Source organism: Chrysemys picta, chromosome 7 (assembly GCF_011386835.1).
Source record: "Chrysemys picta bellii isolate R12L10 chromosome 7, ASM1138683v2, whole genome shotgun sequence".
Lineage (NCBI taxonomy): Eukaryota > Metazoa > Chordata > Testudines > Emydidae > Chrysemys > Chrysemys picta.
Window position 1 is genome coordinate 79,346,329 of NC_088797.1, and position 27,785 is coordinate 79,374,113.

At 40.7% G+C, this 27,785-nt stretch overlaps 1 protein-coding gene across 10 annotated transcripts in view; it reads right to left on the minus strand.

Annotated features, from left to right (window-relative positions):
• FAM13C (family with sequence similarity 13 member C) overlaps positions 1-27,785 on the minus strand; it is a 261,546-nt gene that overhangs the window by 223,184 nt on the left and 10,577 nt on the right. For all 10 annotated transcript variants that reach the window (XR_010589230.1, XM_008163198.4, XM_008163202.4 and 7 more), the window contains exon 5: positions 19,521-19,656. Coding sequence is in view for 9 of the 10 variants with exons in the window: in XM_008163198.4 (XP_008161420.2) it covers positions 19,521-19,656 (136 nt within the window). In the remaining variant the exon portion in view is untranslated. The remainder of the gene's footprint in view (positions 1-19,520; positions 19,657-27,785) is intronic.

Here is a 27,785-nt window from a genome sequence, read left to right on the forward strand (position 1 = left end):
CAAAGCTCTGGTACTTGTAGCTTCTGGAAGCAACACAATTTATTTGATCTAAAGGTGTGAGACAGAGAAATCACATTTCTCCCATTCTGTATGTTCTCTTCCAATGTTCTAAAAAACAGTTCAGTAAAGATAAATTAAGTCATTACTTACTAAAAATCAAAGATTATCTGTTTTGTATCTGTCACAAAGAAAAAGTTACTTGCTGTATGTGGATAAGTATAACCCATTCATTGATTTATGGACACAAAGTCCTTCAAGAGCATTGCAAATCCATAGGATATTCCCGAATGCTGTCTCTTCCATTTAGATCTCTAGTGGAAGATTTATAGAGTCACATGCAAATAGACTGCACCTAATTGACCGAGGAATACAATGAAGCTCATTAAGAGGTTTATTACAGCAGAAAATCTCTGAAATAAGTTACATTCAAGACATTTCTTGGCATGCTTGTTCCTAGTAGGAATCAATCATTTTTTAGCAAAATCACACCTCATTTCGGGGGCAGGATGTTTGAAAAAAGAACACAACACTTGGCGGCGGGGTATGGGGTAGGTACAGAAGAATCTTTCCACAACATAAGGGTTGAGAGAAAGTTTAAAAATAAAATAGATCTCTAAAGTATGGCACAAGATCCTGAGGAGGAGACAAAAAAAATAATTAAGAGGCACTCTGTTTACTTTGTTAGTGTATTTAACTCTAGTAGAGATAATTACTGAGTACACAGGGGAGGGCAGGAGTCATTGATTAAAATTAGGAAGGAAACTACTTATTCCAGCCATGCTATTAAATTGGTGTTTGATTGCAGTGACTTATGTTCATTCATCAGAGAAGAATAACCCAAGACTGAGGGAGTATATGAGGGAACTCAGTAAGCTGCTATCAGAACCACTCACTGAAATTTAGAAATTATTTTTAAGTTCAGTTCAGGCAAGGTACCTTTATATAGTGCCAGTTCTTCCAAAGTGAGGGGCGGGGTTAGGGTGTAAAGCTAGTAAATATGACCTTGTAAGTGTGACCCTCTTGCCTAGGCAAGACACAGAGGTGAAAGTAAGATGGTACAGTCTGGTACAGCGTACTGGTAAGAAAGTGGCCGCCGGTACACAGCCGACTGTACCGGCGCTGATGGGGGGTGCAAAATGGGCAGCTGCCCCAGAGCCTAGCGATTTAAAAGTGCCCAGGGCTTCTGGCAGCGGCCTGAGCCCTGGGGCCTTTAAATTGCCGCCGGAGTTCCAGGGCTCGTGGCAGCTACCGCTGCTACTCCAAGCAGCTGGAGCCCCAGCCCTTTAAATCGCCACCTGAGCCCCAGGCAGCGCGGGCTGGGCAGTGCTGAAGGGCTATCTGGGGGAGTCTGGCCCCAGCCCAACCCCTTCCACCCAAGGCCATGCCCTTTCTAGGGGCCCAGAGCCACACACACCCTTGCCCAGGACCCGCCGCCCTGCATACCAGTAAGTCCTTTAAGTTACTTTCACCCCTGCAAGACACTTAAGTCAATCATTTGAGGTCAAAAGGTAGGATATATACATTTATTAGAGTAAGTTTTGTTGGACAAATCTGGTTGAGGTTTTTTTTGGCAGGGGAAAGAGTGAGGAAACAGAGAAAGTCAAAAGACATTATCTAGAACTCAATGAAACATTATGTGATGCGTCACAAGAAATTGGTGAATAAAATGAACAAAACTCCCCAGACTACCATTTCCAGCCTGTTATATTCTGCACAAATAGAAAGAATACAGACGGTTAATAGCAAAGGAAACTGTTTTTTAGAAATTGTCCTTTTTTAAAATCTGTTTTCCCATGCTGGCCCATATTTTAATACCCGTCATCTCTGCATGCAACTCCCGCTGCCATCACTGGTCACAATACATCTTTACAAAGTTTCCCCTAACAGCTTTTGTGTAATGGTGGTGCAGTCTCACGAGGCCTACATTTGTGATACTAGCGCCATCTTTTCTGTTGGATCAAAGGGATGATTCTTGCCCTCAGAATCAAGGCTCTGTAAAACTTTAGTCTGTGTTCTTGTTTCTTTTCTCATTTCAGCTCTCTCACCCTTTGTTTCATGCAGGAGGCCAACCTCGCTGCTCCATTTAGTTTCTCCCACTCTACTTTTCCTTCCTTCCTATGGACATTAAAATCTCTTTAATGGTCTCTTCATTCAAACTCCTGGAATTCAAACCTACTTCTTCCAGGAAACCTACAAATGCGAAGCTAACATCAACTTCCCTTTGTTAAAAAAATTAAGTTATAATTTAACACCATCCTGCATGTCTCCTAGATTGTTATTTGATCTTTATTCATCTTTTAGATTTTCAGCACATTGTCACAAGGACCATGAGTCCAATTCTCTATTCACATCAGTATGACTCCATTGACTTGGAAAAGTTACACTGATGTAAATGTTTAGCAAGAGAGACCATAAATCAGGCCTACCAAGTCCTTATGAATCTAGCCCTCAAGCCCAAACCTGGGAAGGAAAGAAGTCATATGAGCCAATCGTGGGGATGAGGGGAGGGAGATGCTCCCAGCAAAATATGTAGAAAGATACCTTAGATGTTCCAAATCTAATTTTCTTCTCACAACAAGTGTAATTCATGCAAGTTATACGTAAAGAGCATTTGTTTTATCTTGCTGTGGATGTCAGAGAAAGGTAGGTGAAAGACTTAAAGGGGAATTATTTTTTGAATAGTGTGGGTGATTAGTGTGGTAGGAGAGAAAATGTTAGACATAATGTAGAAATTAAAAGTGAATAAAAGAAAGGAGGAAAATTAAGAGTCCCCCTCCCAAATCCCTTCAAAATATCTAGATGCTAAAATTTAAAAAGGACCAAGCAGCAAGGCCTTGAACAGATGGTGCAGGCCCAGCAGCAACAGAAACAGGAGCTAGGGTAGATGTAGGAAGAGTATCCTTACACGCCTCATCCAATCCATCCGTTTAGGCCCAAGCTTAATAACTCAGTGGTCTATCATCTCCATGTTTCAAAGTCCTCCCGCTGCTGTATTGCACCATGGATATTAATGGCATTGCCAGTTTAGAACAAGGCTTGCCTTTCATAAAACATCATGTTAAGTTTTGGGATAGCAGTCACTAGAATGACAGCGTCTGACAGCTCCATTTGCTTCTTTGAATCTCAAAGTTAATTTATGAATAAAGAATAAAACTGGCAAATGGATTTTAATGAATAATGGAAGGAGGTGCAACTGGGTCTTCCCCTTTTCCTATATCTGCCCTTTCTGGAGAACTTTGACTGAATAGGTCATTCCTATTATCAATTTCAATTGTTTAAGAGTAATTGTCAGACTTGGGTACATGGAGAGAAGCTGGGGAATTATGTTGGTGTTTTAAAACACTTTGCAACTATTGGGACAAACAGCATTTGGTTGTTATTTTCTGAGAAAACGTTGCATTCACACCTGTATTTGTAAAGAATTTGATCTAAAGCCAATTTACTTCAGTGGACTTATTATCAGGCTCTAAGCACCCAATCTATTAGGATGCTGAGTTCCCTCAGCGACCATTGGATTTCAAGCTATATGAGATGATCACCACAAGAGGAGCAAAACACATTCTAGTTTCAATATCTGAGGCTTGCCCTCATAAGTTGCTATTACCTGGAATGTTACTGGCTTGAACTCTGCCTGTTTCTCTCAGAACTCTTCCATTCCCTGCTCACCTTCTCTTCCACCCACCCCCAAAAGTTGTGTTTTTAAAAAAAGGCAATTGACTTTCAAAGCTGATATTCTGGCTATTTCAGGAACTATTGCAGATTCAAGAATCTGAGTCACTCTGCAGATGTTTTTTGTAAATCTCACCAAGTTGCTGTTAGAAGTATGTAAAACAAAACTCAAAAGTAGGAAAATTTGTACCGTATCTGGTCAGCAGATAGAGGATCTGAGTTTTCTTGAGCACTAAATTGAAAAGCAATGGGTCAAATCTGCACCTGGTACAAAACAATGTGGAGGCACTTATTTCAATGGAGTAGTTCTGGACCATTATTTTCCATTGGGGGGCAGGAGGGGAAAAATCTTTCCTTCCCCAAACGCTAGTTAACTTTTTACGTGTTACCAAAGAGGCTCAGAGAAGAGGGAGAAGAATGAATTGTGACAAAATGGAAAAGAATTAATGGGTGTGGGGAAAAGAAATGGAAATACCGTAAGGGTATTTCAATAGTCTCCAGACTGAGTATTCAGCTTACTACATACGTGCTGCAGCAGGGTTAATTAAGGATACTGCAAACTCAGCAGGTAGTGATCGATCTATCCCCGAACGCGCTCCCCGTTGACTCTGGAACTCCACCAGAGCGAGAGGCAGAAGTGGAGTCGACGGGGGAGCAGCGGCCATCGATGCCGCGCCGCAAGGACGCAAAGTAAGTCAATCTAAGATGCGTCAACTTCAGCTACTCTATTCTCATAGCTGAAGTTGCGTATCTTAGATCGATTCCCCGTCCCCCCCTCCCCCCAGCGTAGACCAGCCTGAGAGTGAATTTTAGGCAGACCAAAAAAACACAGATTGTTTTAGCTGACAAGTCTCTTGGTAATTGAGAAGTTGCTATAAGTATCCTCATTCTAGATCTAGTGCAGGGGGGGGGGGAATATGTTCTTTGTAATATCCAAAATTACTAAGGGCATGTGAAGAGAAAGGTAAACACAGTTCACTGATTATCTAGTGCATAGCAGTTTGTTGAACTGTCAACAGCACAATTTTCTTAATTCATTTAAAACTTTGAACATGCACTAGTATGCCATGTCTAATGGTTAAAGAGGGCAATTAATTAGGTAATGCATTGTAGCAGTTCTACAAACTGTTACTATTATTTCAAATACAAATTTATCTTGGAGGCATCTTAGTAAAGCATCTAAACTATTATGGACTATAAATGGGAGGATAAATAGCTGGGAATGTATTTGCTTATATTGAACATTAAGGCTGTTGAAAGCCAGACTTGGAACACAAATAAAGAAACAGGTCAGGCATTTAAACAAGAAAATATTCTGTTCATCTATCACTTCTCAGGGATTGATTTGGTGGATTTCTTGCCAGACACACAGAGAAATATGCAAAATTAGGGCTTTCTTATATAAAAAGCCCTGTGGTTTTGAGTTACAGGAACAATACATATTGATGCAAGTTCAGCTCACTGTTTATTATTGTTAAATGGCTCCCCTGCACTGACCGATGAAAAGGATTATGAATCTCAAAGTTGTTCATTTAATTCCCAGACAAAAACATTAAAATAGAATTAAAAGGTTAAGAAATACAATTGCTGAGACGCAGGATAGAACTACAGTCCTAAATTGTCATTTTTTCTGTGTTTTGCCATCCATGGTGAGTCTGTAAGATTAACAATGCAGTCCTTTAGGCATAATGGTGTATCAAAATATTCCTGTCACTTAAAGTGGGTGTGTTTCTGACACTAAACAGAAAACTGCATCAGAATGTTTTGGTGAGAAAAATCCTAAAATATTTGACAGTCATGAACTACGGAATTTATATTCTACACAAACACACTTAGCTATGACCCTTCTACTCTAATCCATCTACTCTTCCAATATGCTCTAGAGATTCTATAGTCTAATATTGCACCTCTCACTTTACATGACAACCTGCAAGCTACTACCTGAACACATACTGGTCAAAGACCCAGGACCCCTGTTGTCCACACAGCAGTTACTGGCAAGAGATATCAGCATCTCATTTCTTAGCAGGGGAACAACGGTCTGGTGACTAAAGCAAGAACTGAGAAGATCTGGGTTCAGTTTATGGCGCACTGTGTCTGACCTTTGGCATGTCACACTATCTCCTCTATGCCTCAGATCCTTTCTTGCAGAGAGGGTGTAATAACTACTTCACATGGGTGTTTTAAGGCACAGTTCATTAGTTTCTGTAAAGCACTGTCATGCCAAAATGGAAGATGCTTTACAGATACAAAAGTAAGTATCCGGGTACCAGTTAAGGGGTCAAGCCCACCCATGTTCCTGACATGGTTCTCTTATCTCTGACATAGGGGTAGATTTCTCTGGTAAGGTACAGTCCAGATTAGCACCCTTGAAACCATCCTCTCTACACATACTCAGAGGTCAAACCACTATGCTTACCAAACAAGTTGAAGCTTCATTACTGATAAGAGAGAGAGAGAGAGAGAGAGAGAGAGAGAGAAGCCAGCATATAGCGAAAATGTGATACATTTTCATTTCTAATCACCTAGATGAAAAGTTTCTGAAGTGTTTGTACTACTAAGAATACTCATTAAGTGGATGGCCAACTGAAATTAAAGGTCAGAATTAAGGCAGTTGGCGGAACCATAACGTCAGATGTTTCCATTTGTGTGTGTATTTTTTAAAGTTACCATGGTCTAATGAGTTTGTTTTGTTCAGTGGGAAGCACATTTCCTTCCTAAATTCTATTAAAGGGCATCTGGAAGTTTCTGTGTTGTTTTATTCAACACCTCTAAAAGGTCATTTTCATTTCCTTCTATTTTTATGGGCATGTTTGTTTGGGAAAAATAAGTCTAGGAAAGAGTGAAGAAAGACCTTACTATACAAGAAAAGAACGCAGGAATGTTTCAATAAATCAGCAACACTAAGGCTACACTTCACAACCCAGGAATCAGCAGCTGTAGGGCTACTCTACTTGTGTCCCTGGGAGACACAAATACGTTCCTCTTCTTTCTTTACCCTAGCCTTTTACCATTCCTCATGTGTTGTCTACGACTGGTTGTATTTGCAGCATATTCATACCTGATCGCTGAATTCTGGTAGTTTTTTAAATTTCCAGAGCTGTCATGAGCTATTTGACAGAAATTCAAACTCAGAGTGGCTTAAGTTTTGCGAGCACACACGGTCCATTTTGCCTTGAAGTGGAGAACAAATCAAAACAGACACTGCTTCAGCTGCCAAACTGAGCCTCAGAACACTAATATGTTTGTAAGAGTCTCCACTGGCTTACGTCACACAGTACTACAAAGTTTTGGTCATTGCCATTGATGTGGTGACTGACAAAACTTTGCAAATTTCATAGCCATTCACTTGTGAAAAGGGACCTTTGTGCTTGTGGCAGGAGAAAAATAGTGAAACTGTATTAACAAAAAAACTTTAGTTGTAACTATTTCACAGGATCATTGGAGGAGGTAGGGCATGGCAGCTGTCCAGCGGCACACATGTACACAAAATGCCAGTCATTAGCTACAGTAACCATGCTATTGTCAGAGAAAGTAAGGGATTCCTGTCACTCTCCGTTAATCTGGAATATTTATCTATTTTAAGCAGTCAGACAGAACAGTCAATCTACACACAAAGAAAGATTTATACTGCAGGCAATAGACTATAAAGAAATCATAATGAACTAGCAGAAGTTTACCAATCCTTTTCAAATCTATCTATATATTTTTTTTTCTTCATTGAACCTGTTAAAAGTCACATGCTGAAGAGATGTCTCAAAATCCAGGTGATTTGAGGAGCTCGCCTGCTAGACTCAGTCCTTCTGGACTCTTTCAGGACCACCATCAGGCATATAGTGAAGAGCAGGATTCAAATGAAATTTCAAACGAGAGGAAGAGTTAAGTTTCAGTAACATGAGACACAGACGAGCAACTGAAATAGAGGTCACTGCATTGTGATTTTCTTCTGCATGTGATCTGGAGTGAGGGCAAAGAAACATCTAGGACAGGACTAGTAATTGTATAGACAGCAAGGAACAGGGTGGGCCATGAATTCAATCTTCAGACGCCAAGATGCACGTTCCTGGTGTACCTATTAAAACTCACTATTGTGATTGCATAGTCCTGCTTGCTAGTGGACTCTAACCTCTATAGAGCCTACAGCTGACTGAAAAATGCAAAAGTAATTACATTAAAAATGGATTTTCCCTACTTTGCAAGGTTCAAAATTAAATGTTTTCATTTTTTCCACTTTTTGACAAGTGCTGTGAATTAGTTTTGAATGTTCATTCCCACTTTCCCCAACTGCAATAAAGTATGTGCCCAGGGTTCCACAACCCAGTCATCCACCGACCATCCCAACTTTGGTAAAAAAGAATAGAAAAGGAAAAAAGAAAAAAGTCATTCTATTGCATTCAGTGACAAAAAAAGGAGAACAGAGAAAAAACAAAATCTGAGTAATTGAAGTCTAGAAATTGTTTCAGTTTTCAAAAACCAAAACCCTCAATCAGAAACTAAACCAATTTTCATCTCAAGAGTCAAGTTTTTCTTAACATTTTCCCCACAAAGTAAAATTATTTTTTGACATAATTAAATTTTTCTGTTAGAAAATTTGGACCGGTCCTAATGGAGACACCTGTATGAGGTGGCATAAAACTAAATTATACACCTCCAGGAAAAAAAAAAAACAATGTTAAATGCATGCCAAGAAGCTCCTTAGAAGAGTGAGACACCCTGGCACCCCAATATTCACCGCTGTCATGTAATTAAAATATGTTTTGTACAAAGTATGCCTTGTGAGGTATTCTAAAAGTCTTGATCAGCTAGATATTAATATCTTATTGGATTATACGTGCTATCATCGTATGTGAAGTTATGAAGTTTGGCTATGTATATGTTACTGAAACATGTTGTGAGGTTGAAAACACCCACAAGCAGCCTTTCAGGTACAATAGTAAAAAGGCCAAACAACGTTAATGGCTTATTGAGGAAATGCACACAAGCACAAAGATTACCCCAGGAACTGTGTACGATAGAAACCTCTCAGAGTTAGCACTACACAATGGGAACTCTTTGAACCAGGTCACAGCAAAAGAGCTTTCCAGAAAGTGAGAAGAAGATATAGAAGAGGGACAATGATATCATGGGGATACCTCACTCTCCCTACAACACCTGGAAACACCTCAGGAATAAAGACTGAACCGGGGGGAAGTGATGGTACAAGGCTAAAGGGATTCCTAGCCTATGTATGAAAACCTGGGAAACCCAAAGTGAAAAGCCAAGGCAGCTTGTGTTTTAAGAATCTGCCAGCCAGTTTATCACTTGGGGTGAGAATTTGCTAATTAATATTCTACCTATCTAGTATGTTAAACAAAACTGCAATCTGAGTTTATTTACTAGGTAATCTGCTTTGATCTGTTCACTATCAATTCAAACCTATCCGTTTGTATTTAAGCATATTTTATGTTTTAATCCAAACCAGTGTGTTTGACTAAGGTGTCTGGGGAAAATCTCAGCTAGGTTACTACAAATGTGCATGGTCCTCTTCACATTCAGGGAGAGGCAGACCAGGTGTTAAACTCATGCTGGCGAGATTTGACCAGGGCAGGATGGTTCTGCTATGGGGTTCTAGGTTAGGAAGCTGGTGATTAGAGAGCCTGCATATAACTGTACCTGGGTGTGTCCCTACCTGTGTGAATGCTGGTGAAAGTGCAAGCTTGGAGGGCTTTGCAACTTGTCACAGCAGCACAACATGAGAGGGAGTCCAGGCTGGTGGGTCAGAGGGCTCAGTGGTACCCCAGTTCCAAGGTGGCATCTCAGGGGGGAACCCATCACAGAGAGTACATAAAATCAAGGGGTAATGACCCTGGTGTAAAGTGGCAGAACTTGTATTTTGTAACTGTTGGAAAGATAATGCATCACTGCCAGAGAACTGGATGAAATTTGTCACCCACCCACACGCTCTGAAAAATGCAGTGTGTGTCAAGTTATGGTGAATTGTTTCGGGGGAGGGAGGAGAGGAGAAGAGTAGTATCAAAATGAACTATTATGATATTTCTCCACTAACTGTTACAATTATTCAGGCTAGACTCACAAAGGGGTTTAAGCAACATTCAAAAAAACAGTGGTAGCAGCAGCCCCTTATATTCAATAGCCCAGTGGTTATGGAACTTGCCTGGGATACAGGAGACAAATCCCTGCTCAGGAACCCAGGTGTTTACCCTCCAAGATAAGTGCCCCAACAGCTAGTCTAGAGTCATTCTCTCTTCCCCCTCTCTCTGGCCCAATGCTTATTTCTACGAAGTAGAACAGGTCCAACAGGAGTGATTGAGACAGACCACACCAGAATACCCTATAGGCCAGTTGTTAGTGAGCTGGGACCTGGGTTCAAATCCCTGCTCCAGAGTGGGGATTTGACCCTGGGTCTCCCACATCCCAGGTGAATTCCATAACACTGGGCTATTGAATAGAAGAAGAGGGTACTGCCACTTTTGGTGGTGGGGAGTCCAGCCCTTTCGTTTCTTTTACATTTATTAAAAATTTCCAAATATGAAACATTTAGTGTCAAATTAAACAAACAAACACTTTGTTTCATCCAAAATGAAACTAACTTTTCTGATTTGCCAAAAAAAACATTGGTTTCAGTTCGGGTTGAACTGAAATTCTCACTTTTTCAGAATTGCTAGAGAAATGAAGTCAGTTACTTGCACAGCTCTAATCACCATTCAGTAAGACTCTGGCATTGGTGGTGGTGAGGTGAAAAAATGGGTTATTTGTAGTATATAAAATAAATGAAATGAGGAGCAAATATAGTCAGTATCATTTCAGTTGGGTATTCAGAAGCACAACTGACATTTTAAGATCCATCTGAAGCTAACATGTCATTAATAGTTTAGGACAGATAAAGAACATTATGCTGACACCAAGTGGAAGAAAGCTGTCAGTTTCGTTCCAGGATTCTAATATATGTAAGCTCCTTTCATTTTCTGTTTTTACATACACAACCCCTGGGTTTTACAAAAGCCATTATATATTTTTTACTAATTATTACCCGAATTTTTGGAAGTGTTGGAACCCCAGACCTGATTCCTTGCTCTGGAAGGAGAGATGGCAGTTATGTAACCTGGGCGACCCAGGCCACCAAGCCACCATCTCTCCTTCCAGAGAGAGGAGTTGGGTCAGAGGTACTGGGATGACTAAAGTGCTGGTGCATGTCTTGTTGATGATCCCACACCCACCACATACAAATAAGTATCTGTGCTAACTTAAAAGCTGATAATCAGCATTCAAAGCAAACAAGTTAGTGAATTACTTTTCATGCTAAAATATGTCATAAGAACATAAGAACGGCCATAGTGTAGGAGCTGGATTTTATAATGTACTATGAGAATTAATGTATGATTTGATTTCATCCTGTCAGCCACCCTTTTTGAATAGCAGAAAGGAATGACAGGCCAGAACAATCCTTATGACTAATTATGGTCACCCTTTTGTTTTAGAATAAGTTATAAAGCTACTATGGTTTCCTATGTGTATTACAAATTAGGAAGTAAAAGACAGGATTCTCTATTGTATCTATGTTAAGAAGATTAGAGTAATGTTGAGAGCCTGAAGCCCCAATGTGAATTGTTTCAGTTATAAGATTTAGCAAGGCTTGATTTACAATGTATTCTACTGAATATACAATACTGCTGTCTGAATACCTTTGAAGGTTTCTGTAAGAGATTGTTTATGTGAATGAGGAATGCATGCATCAGGAAAAGATAAGGTGTGAAAGCCATCACAAATGTCTAGATGGTCAAGAAGAAGTGAGAGACTTGGAAAGACCAGGAGACAATCAGAAAACATCCATTGTATCCGATGTTAAACATGTTAGCAGCATTGATGACCTCAGAGGTGAGGCAGGCACCCCCGAAAGCGAGACAACAAATAGGAGATAACGATGGGAAGCCCGAAAATAACCATAAAATGATAACACCATTTAAGGACTAATGATTACAGGATGACATTGCAAAATGCATGAACTCAAATGAGAATTTCAACCGTAAAGCTGGGGTGTTTTGCCATGGAACTCTAGGTTCAGTCCTGCAAAGCCTCGGAGCATTGGATCACGACCGACAGAACCCAGCTCCACACTCGTGCTCAATCTAACTGGCCATTAGATTGACTCAATTTACAACAGACTGGTAACTATGAACATCACTGGCAGGAGAGAGAGAGAGAGAGAGAGAGAGAGAGACTGAAAAGCATATGCTAACTGGTATTCTCAATAAATGCTGTGTATTTATTTTCCTCTATAAAGATCCTGTGTGCTTTGTATGCGCATAACAATAGTGGGTCAGACCAGTGGCCCATCTAGCCCAGTATCCTGTCTTCTGACAGGTGCCAGATGTTTCAGAAGGAAAGAAGAAAGAAGAAGGCAGTTATTGAGTGATCCATCCCCTCTCATCCAATCCCAGCTTCTAGTAGTCAGATGTTTAGGGACACCCAAGCTTTGGGTTGTATCCCTGACCATCTTGGCTAATAGCCATTGATGGACCTATCCTCCATGGAGTTATCTATTCTTTTTTGAACCCAGTTATACTTTTCTCCCTCACAACATCCCCTGGCAATGAGTTACACTGGTTGACTGTGCATAGGGTGAAGTAGTACTTCCGTTTGTTTTAAACCCGCTGCCTATTAATTTCATTGGGTGACCCCTGGTTCTTGTGTTATGGGAGGGGGTAAATAACATTTATTCACTTTTTCCACACCCATTCATGATTTTATCAACTTCTATCCCCCTTTAGTTGTCTCTTTTCTAAAATGAACAGTCCCCGTCTTTTTAACTCCCCCTCATACAGAATCTGTTCCATATCCCTAATTATTTTTGTGACCCTTCTTTATATTTTTTTTCTAATTCTAATATTTTGAGATGGAGTGACCAGAACTGTATGCAGTATTCAAGGTGTGGATATACCATGGATTTATACAGTGGCATTATGATATGTTCTGTCTTATCTATCCTTTCCTAATGGTTCCTAACATTTTGACTGGCACTGCACCTTGAGTGGATGTTTTGAAAGAACTATCCACAATGACCCCAATATCTCCTTCTTGAGTGATAACAGCTCATTTATCCCACATCATTATGAATGTATAGATGGGATTATTTTTTCCAATGTGCATTACTTAGCAGATCAAATTCAGTGTTGATGAGTGCAATTTTGTTGCCCAACCATCCAGTTTTGTGAGATCCTTTTGTAACTCTTTGCAGTCAGCTTTGGACTTACCTTGAGTAACTTTGTATTGTCTGCAAACTTTGCTACCACACTGTTTGCCTCCTTTTCCAGATGATTCATGAATATGTTAAACAGCACAGATCCCAATACAGATCCTCTGGGGACCCCACTATTTACCACTGTCTAATGTGAAAACTGACCATTTATTTTTACTCTGTTTTCTGTTTCTTAAGTAGTCACTGATCCATGAGAGAAAACCTTCCCTCTTATCCCATGACTTGCTTAAGGACTTTTGATGGGGGACCTTGTCAAAGGCTTTCTGAAAGTCCAAGTACACTATATTCACTGGATCATCCTTGTCCATATGCTTGTTGACACCCTCAAAGCATTCTAACAGATTGGTGAGACAGATTTTCCTTTACAAAAGCCATGTTGATTCTTTCCCAACAGAGTGTGTTCATTTGTGTGACTGATAATTCTGTTCTTTACTATAGTTTCAACCAATTTGCCTGGTGCTGAAGTTAGGTATACTGGCCTGTAATCACCAAGATTGCTTCTGGGAACTCTAAGTTGAACAACAAAGACTGTGCCTGACTACATTTCAGAACATACGGTTGTTGTTTTTTTTTTTAAAGTTAAAAAAAAACTACAGGAATAAAGAGTGATATTTACCCATAAAACTGCAAAGTTAATTTTTGGACCAACTTTTACTTTTTTAATTTTTGTAATAAATACTGATAAAGTCCTGGGAAATCTTAAACAAAATTAAAAATGAAAATGAAGGGCCTCTCTTTCTCAACCCCCTCTGCAGCACCAATAGCCACAACAGAGCCCTTAATCTCTCCAAATTTGACTAAAATGTCTATATTCTAAGAAGCCCTATTCAGAAATCTGTCCCCCAAAGGACAGACCTGCATAGGGATCTTTCATTCCCATTTTCTATCAGTGTTTTGTATCACCATTTAAGGACAGATACAAAAGTGGTCAACCTAATTAGTTATTGGTCTGATGTATTTGATCAGTTTTGTAGTATTTTACTTAAATTACAAGATTCCATTTTGAACAATTTGCCCTTTTTGTGCTTGGGGAATATACATGCTTCTGAAGTGAAGTACATACAATGAAATGAAACCCAGGATCCAAGACTTCATGGGTTTCCCCCATTCTTGTTTCTCCCAGTACAGTTTGTATCCGCATGTATATTTCCCTCTCACCCTCCAACATCATGTTTTGAGTGGAGCGAATCCCAACAGTCCTCCTCAAGAGTGGGAGAGCACCTACGTTAGTACTGATGGAGTAAATATGAATTTAGTTGGGGGATTTCAAGGAGTTTGGTGAGGGAAGACAAAAAAGTGACAATCACCTTGCTCTTTAGCCCTGCCCCTTTCCAGAATGCACATCCCCACCACACAGGATGGTCAACTATAGGCTCCAGGGGCACAGTAGGAATAAATCCACAGAACTGGCACCTCCCCATGTCACACTCTCTCAGCAAGGATTGGCTGAGTTTCCCCCACATACACTTCCACCCAGAGAGAAGGAACAATTTAAGTATTAGTTTTTATTTTAAATGTCCAAGCAAGACAACACATTCAGGTTATTGTCTGAATCTCACTTGCACAAGCTAAAGTATTATTTACCTGGAACATATTCCTACCTTTGAAAAACAAAACAAAACAATATCCTTACCCAATGCCCCACAGATCTGCATAAGCAAAGGACTTTTCCTCCATGTAGGTTTCACTGATACATTCCCCCCTCCCCCAGTGGTCTAAATGTTTTCCTTAACCTGAAATAAGTCAAAGACTGGACATATTAAGAAAGTCAATGAGAGAGAGAAAAAAAAGTGTACTGTTCCCCTCTGAAACTGGATTGGAACACAAAGCTGCAGCTGATTCTGCAGCATGCAGGGAGACAGATGTCCATTAAAAAAAAAGAAGTGTACATAAAACAATATTTCCTTTCCATTATCTCACATTGCAGCAACTGCCTACTTGTACCTTCAAGTAACAAGAAACCCAGTGGGTTACATAACCAAAGTGACTCAAGTACTGGCAAATTACTTCCTGCTACCACCACAAAAAAAAAAAGAGAGACTAGCTTGGCAATAGAATTAATGCTGCTTTAGTGCCTCATAAATTGAAGGAAGCCTCCGACAGATCTAAGAGCTTCATGGGGGACACCAGATCCAATCTTCTGAAAGATCAGCACCACCAGCAGCACCTCCAGAGCAACTTCCGCAGCCTGGCTTAACCCGGTCATAATACCACCAAACCCTGAACACCCTGGTGCCTGGGCAATAGACAAAGAGAGAACTCTGTTCACTTTAACAGGTATGGTTCTCAACCAAGCTTAGAGATGAAACTGGGCCAAAAATTTGGATCCAGCTCAGGATCAAAACTTCCCCAAAATTCAGGGCTTTTGTTTCTGGTGGTTTGGTTGAGGCAGAACACAAAATTGAGCAGCGTTAAATGATTCCTGGTTTCAATTATGTTAATGAAGCTCTGAGAGGAATTTACCTTCCCTCCTCCCCGGCCCTCCCTTCACAAAAAAAATCACTGCTAGTGCAATTAAGTCCCTTAACACCACATCAGCTGTCCCTATGAAAATATTGAGTGAGTTGCTTTGCAGACCACTGTGATGTATATTAACATTAATACAGAGGTCGCTCATTCAAGAACAGGATCTCTAGCCATTTAAACTAACAGAGCATTCCTAATAGCTGTCAAAAGGAATAGCACTAAGGTCCTCTGTCGAAGTCTAGACACACAGGCAAAACGGTTTTGAGTCCAAGTTCCACAAATTCAATCCACTGGAAGATTGAGATATTTTTTTCAAAGCCATTTTGTAGTTCAAGGAGTATTTAACTTACCATGGGACTGGTGTGCAACAGTATGCCAGATTCATTGTTGAAGCTTTTGCTTCATGGCAATTTTTGAGGTTTCGACATTTGTTTTGTTCTGCACTGGAAGGAAGAAACCTTTTGGACATTTTCATGAAATGGAATGATGTCAAAATGTCTGTTCTTGGATCAAGAAGCTCAGGTTTTCAGTCTCTGACCAGAGAGTTCCGGACCACAAAAAAAGCCTTCCTGACAAAACTTTGTTGAAACCAATACAACCCTGTGGAACATTGTCAAAAATGTTCTGACCAGCTCTAATTATCATATTCTCCTAAAAGGCATGAAATTAATTCTGGAATTGCTGCAGCGATGAGTGAGGTTTGACCAACTCAGCATGCAGTCCCCTCAACATTCAACTGTGCCAACATAGGATAAAGGAGGCCAAACGTATATAAGAAGGAAGATAAGAGAAAAATCTGGACAGGAAACCTGTTACTAGTGCTGTAGACATTCCCTCTAGTTGCTCCCTTTCCTTAACGCAGAGAGATTAGCACCACTGAAGACACACACACAGAGGTCACATTTCTGTTCAGTTTTATATTTGCCAGGTAGCCAAAGCAACTGATATTATTTTGGGGAGGAATCTCTGTGGCTGTTGTACAGAGAGGGGGAGAGCAAGCAAGCAAGTCTGGCAATTCATCTCTTCATTTAGATTTGTAAGATGTATTCTGGACAAGTCAAGGGCAGCAGTGGGTAGGAAAGAGATTTCAGTAAAATCTGACACCCACACAGAGAACGGGGGGCAGCAAAGGAGCATGTCAAAGTGCTGTAGCAAGGTTGGGTTGGTAGCTACTCTACCTAGTAAAATTAAATTAATCTTGTCCATCCCATGCAGCTAGTGATATGCTATGTGGTAAAACAAAGACATGGCTAGAAAGGCCTCAGGTTAAATAAACACTTAAGCATCTAGCCCCTTTTCTAAAATATTGTGAGGAAAAGGAAGTGACTTCTCAGTATCCCTTCACCTTGAGAGTGTTGACAGAAGATTTTAAAGCTCTGGCTTCCTATATTTAGTGCTCATGCAACCCAGGCAGCTCTTTGTAATGCAACACCATCACCATGCCTGCAGGCAACCATAGTGAACAGAGAGGTCAGGAATGTTTAGTGACACAAGCTACTACATTTTTTGTTTAAATTGGATTATTTAAAGTTTCTTCAGGTTGTAAAAATATTGTCATCACTATGCATCAGTTCTTCAGAGCCAGTGGTGGGAGAGCACTCGGATTCACATATCATTCCCTCCAATCCCAGATAGTCCCAATGCCACCAGTTCCCTGGTACACTCCACGGGAGTCTTTTGCCCATACAGAACTCCTCTGGAGGAAGGGTGTTATAGGGTTGGATAGCATACTTAAGTACTTTTCCATGCAAAGAGTGACAAGCCCTTTTTACTTATCTCAGATTCTTTATCAGGGCCTGGAGAAAGCTATGCCTATGTCTGGAATTTCTGGGTGGTAGGAGTTCGTTAAAACTCTATTAATATAGGTATATAAAGAGACACTAACAGCATCACCTTGAGCGGACAAGCCCCTTCCCCACCCCACCCCTTCTTTTGGTGTAAACCTCTAAGTGCTGATATAAATATGAGAGTAATTGGTATAAGGCAAGAGTCTGCATTAGAAACCTTCCTGCAAGAAAAGGTATGAAAATTAAGTTCCATTCCAAGGAATGTGCCTGGTTTGCTGATTAGTGTTTTGATGAAACCTGTGTATGGACTTTTACTGGGTTTGGTTTTATGTCCAAAGAACTTTAAGCAGTTGTTATTTAGACAAATAATATGTGAAGGGATGCCTATCCAAAACTCTACATGCTCCTGCCATAAGTTATGAGAACAAAATTAGATCACTCACAGAAGAAACTCTGTCCACCTCCAACACACACAATTTCTTTGAGAGCCTCACCTCAGAGTGAGAGAACCCTACAGCTGTGCCCTATTTCGGGGTTTCATTAAAGAACTCAAAAGGAACTTTCAGTGAACCTACTTCCTTGTCATCACAATCCTAGACAGACTGAAGTGACTGCTAGACATTTTAGAGATGGGGGGCAAAAGGGGGGAATTAACTTTCAAAGCAAAAGTGCTGCCTTTGATAGTGCCTCTATTTCTCATGTGTTTTCACTGCAGATTTGCATTGATTGCTGGCACTTCCTATCTTCTTGACACTTTTGGTTGGTAGAGGCAGACAACTAGGCAGCTATTAGCCTAATGCTGCATCCCGTACACAATCACGCAAGAACTCCCGACTGAAGTTGATGAAATGCAGGAGTAAGTTTGGCAGGATCAGGCTGGGGCCTAAGAGTAGTACATGTTGGACTGCAACAATTCTATTTTGAGGTCTTAAGACCCATGTCCTACAGCGTATGAACACAGGACTTAAAATGTTGTTAGTCACCTTTCCTTTGTACCCAGCAAGTAATTAACATGCCCTGTGACATTATTCCCAGACAGATAGTTCCAGAGAGTTAGTGCTTTCAGTGCTGAGATGGACTGTATGATACATGTGACAAATGATGTAAATCTTAGCTTTAGAGTAAAAGTCTGCTAGATTCCCCTGCTCCAGCCCTCCTTCCGCCCCCATGCCTCAATACCAGCAGTGGCTGGAGCTGAAGCTCAGGAAAGTGAGGAATCCTTTGCAGTGCCTACAGCAGGGGTCGGCAACCTTTCAGAAGTGGTGTGCCGAGTCTCCATTTATTCACTCTAATTTAAGGTTTCACGTGCCAGTAATACATTTTAACATTTTTAGAAGGTCTCTTTCTATAAGTCTAGAATATATAACTAAACTATTGTTGTATTTAAAGTAAATAAGGTTTTTAAAATGTTTAAGAAGCTTCATTTAAAATTAAATTAAAATGCAGAGGCCCCGGACTGGTGGTCAGGACCCGGGCAGTGAGAGTGCCACTGAAAATCAGCTCGCATGCTGCCTTCGGCACGAATGCCATAGGTTGCCTACCCCGGCCTAGAGCCTGGCAAAATGCAGACATCTTGGACAGCACATCTCTCATAGTGTGGCACATCTTACATTGCTAGATTCAGTCATAATCTGCAAAAACCCTGGTAAACCTGTTCAGAGCAGCCAGATGCGTCATACTGTATAGTAATTGCATGATTTAACATTAGGTTGAGACCCACTTAAGATATGAACCTAGATCTCACCACTATGTTAACCCCTTGGGCTACTTTGCTCTCCTAGAATGGATTTTTAAAAAGATCTATATTGAACAGCAACAATACATAATGGAAGGAACTTGAAAAAATACCCACATAGACTAGTACTGGAAAGTCATCCATACTAAGTGCAAAATCATAACTCTTTTGACAAACACAATGCAACAAGAAGACATTGAAAAATCAATATTATTCTATAGCAGTGCATGCCTAAGGACAGAAAAAGTGAGTCTTTACTCAATAGCTTCTGAAAAGGCATTTTTACCCTTCTGTCATCACTATATAGGAGATAAATGAAAAGAGTTACCTACAAAAATTCTGAGGGCAAGGAAATGTGGCTATAGGATATTTCAAGTAGAAAAATGTGGTGATTTTATTCTTAAGATTTAACTCTCATTTACATTCTTTAGAAAATAAACATATAAAGTCTCCCTTGTAGATTAGACATGCAACTGATACTCACTTTGTCAGGGTATAGTGATAGTGATTTATTACTGCTTGAATATACAAACCTAAGGATAGAAATACATTACAACCCAATGAAGGACCTTTGATTATCTGTTGGAATCAATCACCATCTTCTTACCTCAGTGTTGTCTGCTTGTGTCAGTGAGAAATGGCTGTCAGAGTCTGCAAATAGCATCTCATGGTTCTGGAGCAAATACAGCAGGAGTGCATTACAAAGTATTTGTTTTTCATGAGCCAAAGGACTGAAAGGAATTCTAAACAGGAGAAAAGTAAATAGATTAAGTTTAGTGGTGCTCAGACGATGATCCATTGATCAGTTATCCACTAATCCCTTTCTTGCAGTCTGGAGAATTTTTCAAAGCAAGTAGTTTTATCCAGTTCTTTAACATATTCTAGGACATGATCTCGGTTACAAAGCTCTTGGTGACAGTATATTTTCATTACAAGCATGTATATGACTAGCATAAAGTGGCTCTTTTCCTCAATTGGTGGCCTTTATGCACTGCAGTAATACGGACAAGTAGTTGGAACCTGATAACATGGGCCTGGCACTGACTAACTTGTTCATGAAAATATTTTTAAAAGGACAAAATATGGAGAGCAGCCACCACCACTGGGCTTTTAATATTTTAAAAGGTGATTTCAAATTTTGCTCACTAAGGCAAACTCATATTACACATCTTTCTGTGAGGGTCCAAAGGATAACAGCCCAATGCAATCTTGTCACATCATACTTAACTACCAGGGAAACACCATAATGCAGGACACAGTCTAAAAGTGACATGAGAAAAAAAATGTTCCAATGAATTCTCTGAAGCTGCATTATATTAATAATGGATGTAATAAAGTTATAGTTAAATATACAGGAATTTCTGCATGTTCCCATTAACGATATTATATTTTTTCAAGTAGTATTTGAACTTATACTTTATCTACAAGTAGATAATGCTCTGAATCATTTAATTAAAATCAAGGGATTCATTAGTGGCATGGTAATTTTGTTTCCTGAAGGAACTGTACATTTTCCCCCATAAAGTATTTGAGACGGTATGGGCATTTACATAAGCACCAGAGCTGAATTCAGCTTCGTGCACTGTGCTAAACCAACTCCTGATTCCACTAAATATTAATATTTAAACAAGAAATTCATAAGCTCTTGGGAATTAAGTACAAATACACACATCACTCTTCTGTTTGGCAAACCAGACAGCACATTTATTATTCAAAGTGATTTAAACATCCAAATGTACATATTGGGGCTTAGTTCCAGTGTCCTAATTCCTGTCTATCTGTGGTAAAACTCCCCTTGAACTCTGAGAACTTTGTTTTAGAAAAACTTCAGGATTGAATAACGATGGCCATATGGGTTTGAGGGGGGACCCGTTACCTCTCACTGTCAGGACATTGCCGTGCTTCAGTTTCCTCACTCTGGGTAGTTTAGCCCTCTGGCCAAACTAAACCCCTCCACTTCCAGAGGGCAGGGGAGTCCAAATGATGACAGACAAGCCAAAAATACCTAAGACAAAGAAGTCTTTCACCCAGGTCCTCAGTGCCTGGGCCACATTCTCCTCTGCAGATTGTGAGGGCTCAGAGTCCCTCCAAACACCAAAACCTTCATACGCTGGGGCAGCCCTCCACACAGAACATACTCCTGTCCAGACTTAGGCCAGGTTTACGCTACAGCTGCTACTGCAGCAGCAACAGCACAGTAGCGTACTTAACCCTTCCAGCGACATAGAAAGTTTTTCCAATCACTTTCAAGAGGTACTAACTAAGTTGATGGAAGAATTCTAGCCACGTCTATACCAGGGGTTAGATTTGCCTAACTACAGTGCTCAAGATGCAAATGTTTTCACAGCTCTGAGCAACATAGCTAGGTTGAACTATTTTTTAATAGTGTAGACCAGACCTTACACTCCTGCTTGCCTCGGGTACGTGCCCAAAGTCCATGCCAGGCTTGTGCTATTAATGCATAAACATGCCCTCCCAAACGTCTTTCCACAGCCTATCCTAGGCCACTTCCTCAGCTAGGAGCCCCAACACCAATTTTGTCCAGTTCCTTCACATACAGAGAGGAGAAAGCCTGTGTTCATTCCACTTTCTTTCCCAGGAGGCCTTGTTCTCTGGACAGTCCCCTTGTCCAGACAGTCCCCACATGCTATGGGAATTACAATGCTCTGTTCTGGACTGAACCAGAAACAGGTCAGAGTTGGACTTTGTCCTCCTCTTAAAAGGCCAGTTTGGCCTGTGAAAGGGTCCACATTTGCAAGTTTGGGGAGTGGGGGATTTTGAGACTAGAATTTAGTTTGGCCATTCTAACAAAGACTAATTGCAAAATGTGAATCTTGGTTCAGGTCTGGAGTTCAAACCCTAAAATTCATGGAAAATATTGATTTAGCTCTAATTTTTAAGTAGCTTAAGAACAAAATACTCCTTTTCAGATATTGCTGTTGAGTAGTGTAGCCACCACACACTTGCAAATTTGCATGTATTTTAAAAAGAATCTAGTTAACAAATTAGATCCAGGAACATATTCCTAGAGATGATACAACTATTGTAAAGTTGTTCTATTGGAGTAAACAGGATTAAAAATCTCCCTTGGCCTTAGACTTTAAAAAAAAAAAACCCTATCAATTTGTGTTGAAAACAAATGATGTTAGGAGGAGACCACCACTACAATGTATAATTTGGAGTAATTAAAAAGGGATCAGTGGGAATCATTAAAGATTGTTTTATCACAAATTAAATATGTGGTATTGAACCCACAGTCATTAAATTTACCAAACCATGTGCCTTATCAGCCCAGCAAGCTAGAAGTAGTGCTAAGCTAGCGAGCGTGTGGAGACCTGTGCCTGGATATCAAGCCAAAAAGTAAAAGGTGCTATACTGGTAATCTTACAACTAGAACTGGTCATAAAATGAGGATGTTTCCTTTTTGTCAACAAAACACCCCACAAAATTGGGAAGTTTTTCTTTTTTGCAACTAAACCCTATAAGTTTTCACTTTCGTAATTGTCCAGACAGTCTCCATAGAAGTTTTCATTCATAACCAAAGTTTCAAAGATTTTGACAAGCCCTACTTGTGAAGGCGTAGGGCTTGGTACCAGGCCAGAAATCTAGAGGTGCTGAACAGGAGCTAAAGTCAAGGGATACTTGTAGGAATACTTCACCCCTTTCTCTCCTAAAAGCAGAGCGAAAGTTCCACCTACTGTTTCAATCGGCTGCTGTGGATGGATTGGAGGACACAGAAGGGATGAGAAGAGATGAGAGAAAGTGGGAAATATTACTAGGTGATTGGGGGTGGGAGGTGACTAGAGGGAACTCGTGGAGGGAAATATCAAAACAAGCAATGTTTAGCAAAACCAAGGTTGAGTGAGTAGCCAGTTTGAACAATTGAAGAGTTGGACCAGGGTCAAGCATCAAATAAGAAGGTGACAGGACACAGAAGGGAAAGCTAAAGTCACTGAGGATGAGGGAGAGGGTGATGAGACAGAACCAGGTGTCAGAATCCGAGAGGAAGGTGGTTGGGGAGAAGACAGGGAGTGGTAAAATAACTACATGGAGGGTAAAATCAGAGAAGAGTCTGATTTAATATTTTTCTATGGAGGATATGTGGAAAAAAAGGCCAGGAGTAACAGAAGCAGGAGAGAGATTTTGCAGAGAGGTCAAGGTGACTAAACAAAGACTGGGAGCACTCTTCTCATCTACACTTTCTCCATGAGACACCCCTCCCTCCCCATTTTTTTTTTATTTTTTGTTGTTGTTCCCAGATTTGGACCTCATCAGACAGTGCAGTGAGAGGAAGCACAGGAGTTGCGGTCATTTGCATATAATGATTGTGACTTGAAAAGTATTTCAGCCAAATACCATTCAGAGTATTATGAGGCAATGTCAAGTCATCATCCATTACAGCACTATGAGAAAAATAAAATTCAGTAAGAAATCGGCCTGTGTAGTATTCATGGGTTTCAACATGAATAATTACATTAGTTTCCTGTAATTTAATGTGCAATGTGGTCACATGACATTCATACATTTTCTGGAAGGGTCTTCCCATTTAATACACATCTTACAAAGGGTTATGTTTTCCACAATGGAATTGTACTAGATCATAGTGACTAAGGATATACAGTTCAGATTATATATGTTGTAAATTGTAAAAGTGGCATGTTTTATATTCTGAGTCTGTGTCTCCTCAATTCCATGTTCTGAATATTAAGCTCCAACTCACACCACTGATTCTATGCATGTGACAGGTGTCTATAGCCATAAAAAAAAATCAATAGATTAGGACAGGTGATAATCATGGTTAGAATTTGCACCTGGAATAGAAGTGGAGCAAAACATAAGCAGGAGGAGAGTTTGTAAACAATCTATTTAATGGTAAAGCAGTCAGAAGCAAGCACATAACAATGAAGTTTTTAGAATACACATGGAATAACTTCAACACACAGGAAGGAAAACATGAGGTGCTGCATGATTGTAAGAACTAAACAAAAATTATTTTTGGGTCCACAAGCCATTTTCAGTAATATCAGGTGCTCATTTCTGCAGATCAGTCTGGGATTGTTAGAAGAAACTCTGAAATGGACACTGGCATTGGTAAGTATAACAGGCATCTACCCAGCCTAGCTTTGAGCCTGTCACAGTCTCAGTTTACTCTAATCACAAACAGTTATCTCAGCCTTCAGTACAGGTTAGCTGCTGAAGTGACTTAGTCAGAGGTCCACCCTTTATTGAGTGTCAGTAGAAATCCAAATACCTTCCACCCCAGTTTCACTGGGACCACCCTTTCCTCTGTGAGGGTCTTCTTTTCTACAGCACACTCATCTCACTCTCCTTCTCCCACACTCAGCTTCCAAACCTCCTGGGGGTCAGTCAGTCCCTTCTCCCTCCAATGAATAGCATAGGTTGCTGTAGCTCCTCAGAGGGTAGCAGCATAGGGGAAACCCAAATCCTTCTTCCACTATGAGTTCCCAGTCCTGGGGACCCTAAACTACTGGTTTCTTCCACCTCATAATTCAAGCTAAGAACATAGTAGCCAGACTGGATTGGACCAATGAGCCATCTAGCCCAGTATCCTATCTTCTGACAGTGGACAATGCCAGGTGCTTTGGAGGAAATGAACAGAACAGGGAATCATTGAGTGATCCATCCCCCGTCGCCCACTCCCATCAGAGGGGACACCCAGAGCATGAGGTTGCATCCCTGACCATCCTAGCTAATACCTATTGATAGATAAGTCCATGGAGGATAGGTCCAATTCTTTTTTGAACCCCTTTATAGTTTTGGCCTTCACAATCATCCCTGGCAAGGAGTTCCACATGTTGACTGTGTGTTGCGTGAAGTAGTTCTTCCTTTTGTTTTAAACCTGCTGCCTATTAATTTCAGTAGGTGATCCCTGATTCTTGTGTTATGGGAGGGGTAAATAACACTTCCTTATTACTTTCTCTATACCATTCATGATTTTATAGACCTTTGTCATATTCCCCCCCATTACTTGTCTCTTTTCCAAGCTGAAAAGTTCCAGTCTTTTTAATCTCTCCTCATACAGAAACTGTTCCATGCACTTATTTTTGTTGCCCTTCTCTGTATCCTTTTCCTATTCTAATATATCTTTTTTGAGATGGGGCAACCAGAACTGCATGCAGTAGTCAAGGTGTGGGTGTACCATGGATTTATATAGTATCATATTTTCTGTCTTCTTATCAATCCCTTTCCTAATGGTTCCTAACATCATTTGCTCAAGAGGCAACAGCAATCTAAAAAGGTTGTGTTTTTGGAGAACCATCCATAATGAATCCAAGATCTCTCTCTTGAATGATAACATCTAATTTAGATCCTGTCATTGTGTATGTATAGTTGGGATTATGTTTTCCAATTTGAATTACTTTGCATTTATAAACATTGACATTCATCTGCCATTTTGTTGCCTACTCACTCAGTTTTGTGATATCGCTTTGTAATTCTTTGCAGACTGCTTTGGACTTAACTATCTTGAGTAATTTTCTAACATCTGCAAATGTTGCCACCTGTTTGCCCCCTTTTCCAAATCATTTATGAATATGTTGAACACCACTGGTCCCAGTACAGATCTCTGGGGGACACTACTATTTATCTCTCTCCATTCTGAAAATGACCATTTATTCCTACCCTTTGTTTCCCCCATCTTTTAAACAGTTACTGATCCATGAGAGGACCCCAGGACTGCTTACTTTGCTTAAAAGCCCTTCGTGAGGGACCTTGTCAAAGGCTTTCTGAAAGCAGACCTGCTTCTTCCCAGAGCTTCTTCCTGTATTCCCCACTCTCCTGCTCTTTATAGAGCACTGACATCCAGCTCTCCTCTCCCCACACTTTGCTCATAATCACATCCCCCTCTTCCCCCATATGACTTGAGCATTCATTCACTCCACTGGAGAAGCAATCTAAGCATGGCCCACATGCAGCTGAGCGCCAATCCTCTTAAAGGGCCAGTTCATTCTGTGACATTAAGGTCCAGATTTTTAAAGGTATTTAGGGACAAAGATGTACAGAGGGACCTACTGGGATTTTCAAAGCACCTAAAAAAATAATTTAAAAAAAATGGAAATTGAGCACATAGGTGCCTAAGTCCTCTTATGGATCTGGTCCTAAGTCTATCTTTTAGTTAGTCTAACACTGCCGAGATCCCCAAAACCCCTGCTCAGCTGCCACCTAATACTGGAGGTGTCTAAAATACATAGGTGCCTGAATTTCTGCCAGTGAGCATATGGACAGCCACTTGAGTTGCAGTGGCTGGGTACCTAAAGCTCAGCAGGATCCCATACTAGGTGTTCCCCCACTCCTCTTATCTGCAACTACTGATCTGGTAGGTATTTTAATGATGTACCTAAACCCTCACAAAATAGCTGGGGATGAAGGAGGCAGCAGCCTCCCTTATAACTTGAGTCTGCTGGTTAGCACACTCACACATACTGTGGAAGACTCAGGTTCAAACTCTGCCCCCCACAAAGCAGCAATTTGAACATAGCCTTCCCCCTGCTCAGGTGAGTGCCCTAGGCTACAGGGTGTGTACAGTGTGGGGTGATCCTCTCCTATGGAAGCTATTCCACTGTATATAAATAAATATCTGTTGGGCCAGAGAGCAGGTGAGAACGAGTCCATAGCCCAGTGATTAGGGCACTCACCTGTAAGGTGGTAAACTCAAGTCCATATCCTTGGTCACATTATGCAGAGGAAGGAGTTGAACGCATTTCCCACATCCTGGGCAAGTACCCTTACTACTAGGCAAGAGATTATAAGGGAGGTATCTGCCACCATCTCCCACACTGGTGGCTCTTGGAAAAGTGGTTTAGGACTAAGTCCCTGAGAGTGGTGGGGCTTAGGCATTTGCAAGAGATGAACTTAGAAATTCCCCTCTGATCATGCTGGCTTTTGGAGATCCCATTGTTAGATGCCACACACACACACACACACACACACACACACACAGTTGGAGAAATCTGGGCACAAATCTGGGCACTTAACTCAGGGACATGCATTTAACAGGGTGGCAAGGCCCATAGCAGTTCTGCAATGGATCGCGTCCCTAGGCATTTTTGAAAATGCTGCCAGATGCCCATCTGCAGCTAAAGGTGACTAAAATACCTTTAAAAACTAATGAACTAAAGAAAAACAGAAAAGCATCCAATAAAATATACAAATACCAATGAAACATTGAAATTTGCTGGGGGAGGACGTTGTGTTTAGTTTTTTCCAATCAATAAAAAAATCCCTATGAAGAACAGTTGGTATTTTTTGAACCAGCTCTATTATTCGTATAGCACCAGTGTATCTTCTGCTTTATTGATAGCAAGAGAAGATCCAGGCCTGAAGAGCTTTCAATCCAAGACAGCCCACGTGCAAAGCAAATAATACAACAGTAAGCAGAGGGATAAAGCTTGGAGGGTCACACAGCTTGAGTTATTTTCCTGTTAGTTTTCATTGTGAGAGGGTAGTTTCTACTCCCTTGGAGGGGAAAAGAACAAGGATTTATAGGCCTCAGGAAGGAAGGTATTTTAGAAGAGGACTGGGAGGAGAGGATGGGGCTATGGAGGTGGTTCCAAGCATAGGGAACTTCATAGAAAAAAGTAGGCAGAGGGAAGAGCAGGATACTTGAGGGGAGAGATAAGCAGATGCTAAGCAGGGCCCGTAAAGGGGATAAGGTGCTTAAGTCAGGTGCAGCAAGCTAAGGAAAACCAATGGAGAGAACCAAACAGGGTCCAGACCTCGTTAGAGAAAGAGGAAGATAGATCATTCTTGCAAAAGCATTACATGCATTTTTGCAAAAAAACTATTGTGTACCGAGTGAAAGGAAGCAGGAGAAAGTGAGTGCAGAAGGCCAGAGGGGAGAAGTTTTTAGTAG